Source organism: Nilaparvata lugens, unplaced genomic scaffold (genome assembly GCF_014356525.2).
Source record: "Nilaparvata lugens isolate BPH unplaced genomic scaffold, ASM1435652v1 scaffold6977, whole genome shotgun sequence".
Taxonomy (NCBI): Eukaryota; Metazoa; Arthropoda; class Insecta; order Hemiptera; family Delphacidae; genus Nilaparvata; species Nilaparvata lugens.
In genome coordinates this window covers 1,548-14,396 of record NW_024092726.1, presented here as the reverse complement: position 1 = coordinate 14,396, position 12,849 = coordinate 1,548, and the positions used below count along the sequence as shown (strand labels likewise).

At 33.8% G+C, this 12,849-nt stretch overlaps 1 protein-coding gene across 1 annotated transcript; it reads left to right on the top strand.

Moving 5' to 3' along the window:
- The first annotated feature begins 243 nt into the window (after positions 1-243).
- LOC120356522 (filamin-A-like) lies at positions 244-12,565 on the top strand. Its single transcript, XM_039445462.1, has 7 exons — positions 244-346; positions 2,488-2,705; positions 4,445-4,673; positions 6,374-6,475; positions 8,806-9,039; positions 10,623-10,706; positions 12,483-12,565. Exons 1-7 carry the CDS (start codon positions 244-246, stop codon positions 12,563-12,565), a joined length of 1,053 nt encoding a protein of 350 aa, XP_039301396.1.
- The last annotated feature ends 284 nt before the right edge of the window (positions 12,566-12,849 follow it).

Below are 12,849 nucleotides of genomic sequence, written 5' to 3'. Positions count from 1 at the left end.
AATTGTCGATCCTTGTAAATAATGATCAACTCCATCACAAATGTATTATATCGTCAAGACAATATATTTTCTCATGATCAATAAAAAATTCCACAGATTTTTAGTTTTCTCCTCAATTCTTATCTATTTCCAAACAAAAAATTGCTCAGGTAAATCTTTTTCCCTAATTCTTGATGGATGAATTTGATTTCATGGTTAATTTTGTGTGTTTCGCTTGCAGTTGAGTGTGTATAATGAGGAGGAATGGTGAAAGGGTCACCAATCCCCATCCGTGCCATGCCTGAGCTTTCCAACATCACCTACACCGGAGGGAGCCATGTGCTGTCGGTCCATTGTCGAAGTTCTGGTAAGCAACACCTCTCCCTTGTGAATAAGTGTCAATAATTCAAATGAAACAATCGAATAAATTCAGTTTATAGTTTTTCCTGGTAATATTTCTACAGTAACTACAATATTCACTAGACTTGCGTAAAGTAAAGGCTCAACTCACACTTAGGCGACTCAGGTCGAGAAGAAAATGCGACTCTAGTCTCTTCTCGACGCAGCATGTGTTTTCAAATGGTGACACTCAGACCATCGACTCTAGTCTCCGCGACGTCACCATTGAGTCAAGAAGAGACTAGAGTCACAGTAAGTGTGAGTGTAAGTGAAGTGTAAGTGTGAGTTGAGCCTAAGCCCCATATTTAGGGGGTTCCCATCGATGGTTTACAATATTGCAAAAAAATTTCAATCAAGTGAGTGTCAAGGAAGGTATGACAGAGAAAAAAATATAAACGAGTTTTCACTTTAATTTATTTTACAGATGGAATTAAATAGAGAATGCAAAATAAAATAAATGCAAAATAAAATGAGCGCTGCTATCCAGAGATTGTCAGTTTGGTGTAAGGTGAGCACTCCTGACTAGCAATTGGGAGGTACCGGTTCGATTCCTGGGCTGGCAAATATTTTTGGATAGTAGTTCTCATTGAATTCCCATCTAGCTGTTAACCCTGTTGTCAATGTCTGCAGTAGCAGAAGTCTTCGGGGTGATTTACAGCATTTATTTAGGATTTTCGTTAAATAATAATTTTTTTATTTATTGTTTTACTTCGACCTTCAGTGCTAATTTATGAATCAGTTGATGTATCTTTCTACAAGTGTAACAAAAACTCACGCTGTGCCATGTCGTGTCACACGCCTAGTCCCGTCTCAATTTGCTACAAAGCATGAATATGATCACTTATTAGAATTAGAATTCACTATGAGAAAATATCCAAGATCAATTTCCACACATAAGAAATAAGAAGAGAATTGGGTGACTTCAACATGAATGAAAACGTTGTATGTCATCGAAACGAGTGGAAGGGGAATATTATAAGAATGCCAACGGATAGAATTCTTTAAAATTTTAAATTACCATCCGATAGGAAAAAGAGGACCTTGGTAGACCTCGGAAAAGATGACAATAGAGGAAATCAATAAGAATATAGGAAAAGCTGATAAAGAAATTCAAAAAATAACATTTTATACTTGTATAAGCTATAAATTTTTGATATGATATATTCCTCCAAAACATTTAAATTTTTTGTAGAATGCTGTTGTGAGTCGGAACAGGCAAAAGCCTAATCCATGAAGGAAGAAGAAGAAGAAGAAGATTTCCACACATCAGTATCAGTGAACATGTCCGGTATTAAATCCAAAATTTACTCGTTTAGTCGTGCTGAGTGTGAATATTCTCATTAAAACTATAGGAATGATATTTTCACTGCATCGGACACCTCCACTGATTCGTGAAGATTGTAAATTTTGTGAATTGAAGAACTACAAGACTTAACCTATTTGGACTATGTTGTAACCTTATCTAAATTTGGGAGAGAATAGCACAGGTTACCTTATTTTCCATCTTCCTATCATTCTGATGATACTTATTGTTTAAATGAATAAATTAATAAAAACGATTGAATGATACCATAGAGGAAGATAGCATGAGATATTCCATAATATAGGTCGTTTATGTTCCAAATTTGAAGCCCATGTTATGTTAACTCAAGCCGATTACTGTCTATAATTAATGTTTTGGCCGTGTAAGAGTGTGAGAACGGCACAGTATGAGAGACTACCAGCGTCACATAGCTTCACCAAAAACAACTATAGGACTATCGGCATCAGTAACAGTGAAATTTGGTACATAAACGCGATCTAACCATGGCATATCTCTTTATGCTATTTCCTCTATGTATCACCATAAATGATACTGTATCAACACACTATGATACAGTATCATCGCAACTTGATACACAACCATTATATTTCATACAAAAGTTCCAAACTTTGAATGAATTCTCTGCACCACGGCATATTTCTTATATGTTTTCTCTAAGCTGATACTGATATGTGAGAATTCAGCCCAAATAAGTTTGCCATCTTGACTCTGTATTTGCAATAGAAGTGTATTTTCAACAGAGCTATATTTGAATGACCTTCTTAACATTTGTTTTTTATACTCAGTGAACTCAAACGGAGCACGCAGCGGCCTCATCGAAGTTGATAGCTTCATCTCCAACTGGCGGCAACTGGACTGCCCCGTGCACGAGCAGGATGGCGTTTATTCGGCGACTTTCCAGCCAGACGAGCCAGGGGAGTGGAGTATAGCTGTCAGGCATAGTGGAGAGCTCATACAGGGTGGACCGTTCACATGTTTTGTCTTCGATCCTAATGGAGTCAAGGTATGTGGAACACCTGTCAAATTAGCGGATGTTCTGCTGCAAAAAAATAAGCACCAGAAGACAAATATTCTTATTCATTAATACAATAAATACTCTGAGAGTGTAGAGTATAATTCTGAGGTTAAGAGTCTAAGAGTAGAGTATAGCAGTCAGACATTGCAAAGAATAAATCATTTCAAGTGGAGGAATCAAATCGTATGATGAACTAATTTATAAGTGCAACAACACCACTTATGTATTTTAGTTTTCTGCTCAAATGACATCAGTCTGTATTGTCAATGAATTGATTCTTGGATATCAAAACTCAATGATATTTCAATGATAAAGTACCCAACGTTGATAGAAACATCATGGAGAAAATCACACTGAAGTTAAAATGAAATCATTGAAATTATATTTTTAAAATGTGAATATTTCCTATTTTGGTTATAATATGAGAAATATTTCTTTTATATTTAGATTTGAAGCATCTAAATTTGAAAATCTACTTTGTGAAAATACTTAAGGACTGATAATTTTGTGAATTGAACAACTACAAGACTTAACCTATTTCGGTCTATGTGTTATCTAAATTTGGGAGAGGAATAGCACAAGGTTACCTTATTTTTCCTCTCCCTATCATTCTTGATGATGTACTAATTGTATCAATCAATTAATAATTAATCAATACTCCTTGAAATGCATTCCTCATTGAAAGTAAGTTCTCTCCAAATATTCACGTGGAGACACAAAGTATAAACCACACAAAAATTGTTAAATTGTTTTGTCATGGAAAACAACATCAATTCTACAAATATTTGATGGGAACCCTCTAGGCTCTTCACAACTATTCATGTATCTGTGGTGAATGAAAATATGGTTAAGTCGAATAAAAGAGATGTCAGCTCCGCATAGTTTATGTGAGCTAAACGTAAGTTTCAATCCTTTATGGCATTAACATCAGTGTTCTTTTTTGGTAAACTGACCAAAGAAGACGACTTTCAAGTCTCACCAAAAAAATAATAATAATCCTAATTATCGAAATGCATGGAAATAAGTTTGACTCAAATCAATCAGGCTGTGTGGAGCTGACAAAATATCTTTATTTCACCTTAATATGGAGAACCACAAAATGTTCCAGCAATCAGTTTTACTAAATATGTGTAACGCTAGTCCGCCTCCATGGTGCACCTTGGGTAAAGACATAGAGAAACAATAGCATAAGTAGATATCCATGGTATAGGGCGTTTATGTCGCAACTTCAACTGTTATCTCAAGCTGATAGTCCACGTATTTCTTTCCCATGAAGCTTTATGACGCTGGTAGTCTTTCATATTGTGCCGTTCATACACTCTTACCCTTGTAAAACAGTAAAAATCGACAATAATCGACAGTAATCGGCTTGAGATAACAGTAAAAATTGCGACATAAACTCCCTATACCATGGGATATCTACTTACGCTATTGTTTCTCTATGGTAAAGATAAATGGACTAGCAAATGATGGCGTTCAGACAAACTTATGTTCTCTGACCAAAAACTACACACATCTTTAAGAAATTTAAAAAATACAGTGTATATATGAAGACATTTGAGACTCATGAGCTTTATATGTGTTTGTATCTGTCATACGCTAAATAAATAAATATGGAGAAAAATCAATATATCTCTGTTTATAGTGTAATATGATTACACTGATGTGTATATGATATTGAATTGATCATTTGTTATTTAAATAAATGATTAAAATTTCTATTTCAGCTGCTGGGCATAGAAACCCCAGCCATACCAGAGAGTATCTTCAACTTCGACATAGACGCTCGAGGCACTGGGGGTTTGGGTCAAATAGTGGTTGACATAGTCCAGGACAGGCACTCTCTACCCCACACCATTGAGAGGATAGGAGATGCTCTCTACCATGTCTCACTACACACACACAGACCCGGAAAATACAGGATATATGTGTATTTCAACGGTAATCCTGTCAAAGGTACGTACACTTTTAGAGAAAAGAATGCTACTGCATACAGGAAACATTAACAGATAGGTGGAAAACACTAAGAGCAGGTTTCCGAGCTCGGGATTTGGCTAAGTCCTAGACTTAAAACAGCTAGAGTCACAAAAATAAGCTTCCCAAAACGGGGCGTAGTCGCAGTTTTTATAACAGTAGTCACACTTTTTATTTTCTCATTTCTATAAATTGGAAACGTGACGAAATTAAACATTCTAAATAATCAAAATAGCTGAAACTTTACACTTTTCTCTTTATTTTATTTTGTGTTTAATTTACTAGTTCTTTTAAATTTAATTCAAACGTGACTATGACAATGATTGCGACTACGCCCCGTTTCGGAAAGCTATTTTTCTGACTCCAGCTGTTTAAAGTCCAGGACTTAGCCAAATCCCGAGTCGGAAACGGCCCTAAGAAGCTTGAATTATTTTTGAAAAGCTGTGCAACTTTGTTGACCGCCACTCTCTAATTTTCTCACTCGAAAATTTTCAGAAAAATGTAAGTTTCTAAGAGTTTTCACCTATCAGTATCGTGTTCCCGTTTAAAGTAGTATTATAAACCGGTAAAGTACTTCTGTTATGTGGTACAAATTTTATTGATATTATATACTACTATGGACATCTTATTTATCTCTTTTCTGTATAGGGCTACTTGTAATATAAATAGAAAGAAAAATAAAAATCTCAGTATCCTTTTTGAATTATTTAATTACAACATGTTTCAACATTGATGCCATTAAAATAAACTAAAATAATAAATTTTATCCAATTAGATACCAATAACTCTATTTTTTTAGAATCATGCAAATTTAAATCCAAAATTTACAGTCCTAGTTCATAAAATCATATGAATACACTAAAATAATGATCAAAAATAAGAATCTTCCAGCAGTATTTATTTATTTACTTCAATGTTGAAACATTTTGTGATTGAAAAATTCAAAAAGAGTACAGAGGATATTATTTTTCTTTCTATCATACTATGGGACATTATATTGCCCTGGAACAGTATATCATATAGTGAGGTCCACGTTATAATGGCAATATATGATTAACATTGGTGTTGCTATCCTTGTTGGTTATTCCACAAAGCAGAGACATCAACAAAATGGAGAGATTGTAGTGACGTGTTAGCAACGACCAATGAGAGAGCGTTGTGGGTGTAGCCTTGTACTAAGGGGAAATGTACTTGCACGTGATTGGTCGACAGAGTGTAGCGTAATAGATCGCTCAGCCCACATTGATATTACGGCCGGACAGATTTATTAAACCACTAACACCACTAAAGCCGTAGTGCATTAATTGACGTCAGCACAGGTAGGGCTCCTACACCAATAGAAACACTAGTTTATATAGATCACCTGAAATCAACGAATTTTTATTGGTGTAGCAGCCCTACTTGTGCTGACGTCACACGAATGCACTACGGCTTTGTTTACGGAGGTAGTGTACACCCAATAAAATACACTAGAATGAATACCCTTCTACCTCAACAAAGCAGTACCATAGAAGAATGATCATCAAGTCAACCTAAACCTTGATTCAGAGTTACTTTTCAACAGATGACAGAAGGTATAAGACAACGCAAGAAAGATACAAGTGTTTCCCAATAATTGTTTCAGTTCTACACGTTTATAATATGAATTCTTATTTGAATTTAACGTTTTTTTCCAATTGCAGGAAGTCCATTCCCGTTGAGAGTTGGAACCAGAGAGCAAATCAAAGCAGAACGTCTGAGTGAGAAATACAGCAGTGATCGCCATACTGAACGTGTCATATCCAGTAAGTTAACGAAAGTTGAATTAAATTCTTTATATAATATACAATTGATTCATACAATAAGTAGGTACATCATAAAAATGATAGGAGAGAAAAAGTTAGGTAAGCTTGTCTATTCCTCTCCAAATTTAGATAGTGAATGAAAAAGACTAAGAAATTGTCAAAAACCACAGATTTATTGATACTAGAAAGACCGGTTTAAGTTATTACACCATTGTCAATCTCTGATAAACTAAAACTAAATACAAGATCGGCAGAATTTATACTAGTAGGCGAGTACTGCTATAGAGTACTGCTCGCCTACAAGTATAAATTCTGCTGATCTTGTATTTAGTTTTAGTTTATCAGAGATTGACAATGGTGTAATAACCGAAACCGGTCTTTCTAAGTATCAATAAATCTGTGGTTTTAGACAATTTCTTGGTCTTCTCATTCAATATGAATAATTATTTCAATATCAACTTCTCAACTACACAAAAAGTGAAATTTAGATAGGGTTACACATAAGACGAAATATGTTAAGTCTTATAGTTGTTCACTTCACAAAATTTTCAGTCATTAAATAAATAAATGTTTATTTCCAAAAAAACTGGAACTACAACATCAATTACACAAAATATTAGATAAATTACAATTACATAGGCCTACATAGTTACTTACAAAGAAATCTTGTAATGTGTCCTCTACTGTTCATTTTTTTCTGTGTGGAATTTTTTTTCCAGTCATTAATTATTGAAAGTCATTATTAAAATAATTAAAAGTCATTAATTATTTTCACATTAAACTCAATTAATTACCGTATGAATTTCGAAATGGAACTGAGGATGATGCCCACATGAGCTTCTTGCTTGTGCGAAGTTAATGGGAAGTGCCAGGGTAATTTCATGAGATGATCAAACGTCCATGCCTACAGCGGGATTCGAACCCACAACGAGGTAGCGTTAACAGACTGAAGGGTGAAAGGCTTGAAGCTGGATTTGCACACAACAGTATTTTGATACTTAACTCAGTATTTGATACAAAACTTATTTGATACAGAGCACATCTAATATACAACTCATTTGATACAAAACGTTTGATACGGAACTTAGCATTTGATACAAAACTCATTTGATACGGAACTCACTATCTTATACAAAAACTCATTTGATACAAAGCACATTTGATATACAACTATTTTAAATAAGTGCAATATTTCTTAAGCTTTTAATTTATTGTGATACACTCTGTGATTCATTCAGAGTATAAAATCAACCTTTAAAATTCAAAATTTTAAATCATCATTCCTGGACCAAAAATCAAGGACGAAGCAGTGTGTGATAACATAACCTTATCTTTGGACAACATTAACATTTTATCAAAATTTTGGAGAGAAATAGTACAGGCTCAGCCTAGTTTTTCCTCCAATGTCATAGTTGTATTATGATTATAGTATTTTATACAATAAATGAATAAATAAAATAAATAAATTTGATACTGAAACTCAACTATCTGATACAGAGCACATTATTGATATACAACTAATTTTAATATAGAACTCAACTCATTTGATACAAAACTTATTTGATACGGAACTCATTTGATACAGATCACATCTGATATACTACTCATTTGATACGGAACTTATTTGATACAGAGCACATTTGACATACAACTCATTTGAAACTAAACTCAACTTATCTGATACGGAACCTAGTATTCAGTATTCACTATTCATTCAGTGACAGTGAAAAGTGAATATATAATTCCCATTAGCTTCTATTGGGTATCATCATAACTCCTCTTATATGTTGATGAAGTTTAAGAAACAATTTGTAAGTTTGTAGAGTGAATATTGATGTTTTGGAACTTTCCCATAATTGATTGATTGATTGATTGAGTACTTTATTTATGTAGATTACAATATATACTGGCTCATACACTTATAGACAAATTGCGGAGACTTGAAAAGTTATTTGAAAATAAAGTGGATTTTTTTACAATTTCTCAAGTCTCTACAAAAATTTGTGGATTACGAAATCATTATCCTATTCCAATATTATTTATTGAATAGAGCAAACAATACAATAGTCGGAAAAGGAAAAACAGGCTATTGCCCAAAACTTCTTCTATTTCCTAATTTTGTCACGAATTGGTCAAATATTATGAAGGTTATGTCCACTTCAATTTCAACACCAAATCATCAATCTGAAACTATAAATCAGAATAAAACAAAGAATTTCAAATTTAGATAGATATTGGGTGAAATTCATTTACATTTTTACAAAAACTAGTACAAACTTTTTCTCTGACCCAAAATTTTCCTCTTCACTACAAATTTCAAAATTTTCCAGACAACTTACCACAACTCAGTGACTCGAGTCACCTCGCCTCTGCTGGATCGAGTCAGTTCGCCAGTGAACTTGACTCGAGTCAGCTCTCCAGTCAACTTGACTCGAGTCACCTCGCCGTTGCTCGACCGAGTCAACTCACCAGTCAACCTGACTCGAGTCAACTCGTCGAGTCCGCTCGGTTCGCTCTCCGCTCGCCGACCTATCGTCACTCTCCAGTAAACGGGCATTACAGGGGTACCTCCCCTACATTCCCCCAGCTCGCCTTTGGGGTTTCACAACTCCAATCTAGTATCGATACGTCGTCTAATGTTAGAGTAAGTGGGGATGGAATGGTTCGGAATACACGTGAAACTATAGAAGCTCTCCTTTAATTATCCTGCTTGCTAAAAGACGTTTATTTTCTGATAAGCAGTTGTACCATAGATTAATCTTTAAAAAAATCACGCAGTATAAGCAAATTCATGTCGTGAATGAGGTGATATAGTGAGGTCCACGTTATAATGGCAGTGGAGAAAGATAGGAGAACAACGTTGCCGACCCTCATTCTTGCAAGCTTCTATAGACGGTAGCAGATACAGGTTTATTGATGAAAATTTACGGTTCATTCTCGTTTAAAATAATCAATTATATTTTATAAAGCCAAAAATTATATTTTTCAATAATTACATAATTAATATGAGATATTTTCCAATTATTATTAATACTGCATTGTTAAAAGACGATCTGGCAACAGAGCAAAGCGAGAAAGAGATAGCACTATTCACTTTGTTGAATGATAGACAAGGATAGCAATACCATTGCTAATCAAACACTGCATTATAACGTGGACCTCACTATAGTAAATTTAATCGGATATATATATTATTTCATAGAGGTAAGACAGCATAAGGCTGGTCACACACGATTAGTCAAGATAAGACTAGTCACGTTTAGTCACATACTTCACATTATTGCTTATGGAGTCATGTCTAATTGCAATGACTAATCAGTGTGTGTGCGTCATAAGCAACAATGTGAAGTATTGTGACTAAACGTGACTAGTCTGTCTTGACTAATCGGTGTGTAACCAGCCTAAAGGTACGTACAGATATACGCGCCGCGAACATGAGCAATCACTTTTAATCAGCTGACTATATCTGTATTTTTACAGTAACGGTATAAAATACAGATATAAAAAAGCTTGGCATCAGCTGATAAAAGTGAATTGCTCATGTAGCGGGGCGTAAATCTGTACGCACCTTTAGAAGATATCCCATGGTATATGTTGTTCATGTTTCAAATTTGTGAAAAAATGCATGATTTCATCTACTCATTCAGCATGTTAACGTCTAAATTTGTCATGATTAATAAGTCATAAGTATGTTTTGTATTTTTATCCCTATTACTTTGATTGCAGTGAGTACTAATTATCATAAAACCCGTACAGATTGAGATTTAGCATGCAATAATTTGATATGATTGTGTAATAAATAACTATCATTGAATAAGTCATTATGCATTGACATTAATTCTTATTAGTTCATCGAAATGAATAGACTCTAGGTGATGGAATATGATAACGATTCAACAAGTGATTTTTGATATGAATAACGTCTTGTTTAAATTCAGAATAACATCATTTTTCATTATGAATGGAGGTATTTAATTAAGTGCATCACCTGATATGTCTCATGACAATCCAATAGAGGTTTAATTCAACTAATTTTGATTCATTCTAATTGAAAGGTACTAACTTATTCAAAAACTGTGTTATTAATCTTAAAACCATGTGTACAGTGTTCTCTAATGTCTAACCTGCTAATGAATTAATCTTGCAGTGTCGACAATGTTGTCGAATCTCAGTCAAAGGCGAGATTCGTGGGATGCACTTGTTAAAACACAAAACACTGTCAACGAAATCGGTGAGTATTCCTCAGAGAGAACGAAAGATGGAAACACGTTTCAAAATGCACCAAACCGCACAGACTTCTATGCATTCCACTTTATGTCCAATTCAAGGATGGAGATGTTCATTTCACTAGAGTTTTCACTAGATTATGCAGTATCACAAATCTTGAAGAATTTGTACGACTCCTACTGTAAAAGCACTACTCGAAATGTTTTGTATCACAAAGGTACATGCATTTGAAACAGTCTCAAGAACGTCATATTCTATTAGGGGTCATTGGCATACTACAAATTCATTCAGAAATCATTCAATCGAGAGGTATTGAGAGTAATAATAATAAATCTGAATCAATATAATATCTGTAAATTATATATTGAATATTTTTTGAGATGATAATGAGTTCTTAGAACACACTTCTAGCTTCCAATCAGATCAAATAATGAAAATGCATTTAACACAGATTCAAAAACATCATATTCTATTGGGGATCATTGACATTGCTACAAATTCTGTCAGAAATCATTCTATCAAGAGGTTTTGAGAGCTGTATAATAACTCTGAATCAATATAATATCTGTAAATAATGTATTAAATATTTTTTCCTACAGTTACGTTGAAAAGTGGCCATTGCTGCACTGATTACAGAACGCAAAGAATCACTTTTCCGCTCTAGTGCGGAAAATTTTTTCTGCACTCCAGATTTGCAACATGGCAACGCAAAATACTTAGTAGGTTATATGGAGCAACAGTGCAGCAAAATCAAAATGAAGTTGGTAACAGTGACTGCTGTGGCTGCTATAGTGAGCAGAGGTGCAACCAAGCACAACGCGCTAATTATTACTATTATATATTATAACCAAGGACAACATTTTTATTCAATTTGACAATAAATTAAGGTTTTTATCAATAATAAAATTACACAGAAAAACATTCGATGCATTTCAGGCAATTTTACCCATAATACCCACTTTTCATATTCAATGGTAACTGTAGGAAAAACTTAATGTGAATACGTGCGCAAAGTTCCTCTGCTGCACTCAAGAAAACCATTCCGCCCTCGCCTACGGCTCGGGCGTAAACGTTTCTTTCGGTGCAGCAAACTGACACTTGCGCACTAGTTGCACAAATAACTATTTGAGATGATAATGAGCTCTTACAACACACATCTAACTTGAAATCAGATCAATGAGAGGAAAATTAATATCAAGATATGAATGTGGAAGTTTAGTAAATGTACATATTATTGTAAATTAAGAGTTTAGACTAATTCTCTCTCATGCACACGGTATGCATTCTCTTGTGAGTACTATTCTTCCATATTCTTATTATATCCACCGTCAATGGATCAAATAAATACGAGCACTTATTGTATAATATAACACAATATTTCTAATAGTTCATCACATCAATATTTATTAATTTACTACATTTCACATTCCTACATAATATCCATTATTCTCATTATTACAGTACCATTAGTTGCGTTTTGTTGAACGCGTCTGGAAAAAAATAACTCAATAAGATGCACTAATCCAATTGAATATCATTGTAAATTCAAAGGCATGTTTGGATGATAACAAATCACTAATATTGAAACGTTTCTGTCTATAATTTGGAATAAGGTCATTGTCAAAAATTAATCTTCTATTGATTTTTGGTCTGAGAACCTTTGTAATGACAAAAAATTGATTACAACGGAATATAGGGCATTCCATGTCTCTTGATCTTCATGCTTTATGCCTTTCTTGGTTACAATTCTAATTTCTGATATGAATTCTATTATTTCTAGATGCAGAAGTGAGTGGAGATGCTCTCCATCTCATTCCAGTGCGTAGGTCTGCCTCTTTCTACATCAATTCTGACGCTCCTTAAGTCAAGTTAGTCATGTTACATGTAAGTATCTTTCAAAAATATTTTATTATTGAATCAATAATAATAATGAATAATTAAATGCTTTATTCAACCAATAAAAATAAATAAATTACATTACAATCACATTCAAGAACAATAACACAAACGCATTCACAATCATTAAACATTCAATAATAAAATAATAAATAAAACAGAAACTTATGTGTAGATAAAATAATAAAATAATACAATATCAGAAAAATAAAATGAATAGGATATAACAATGAATGATAATAACAATGAAA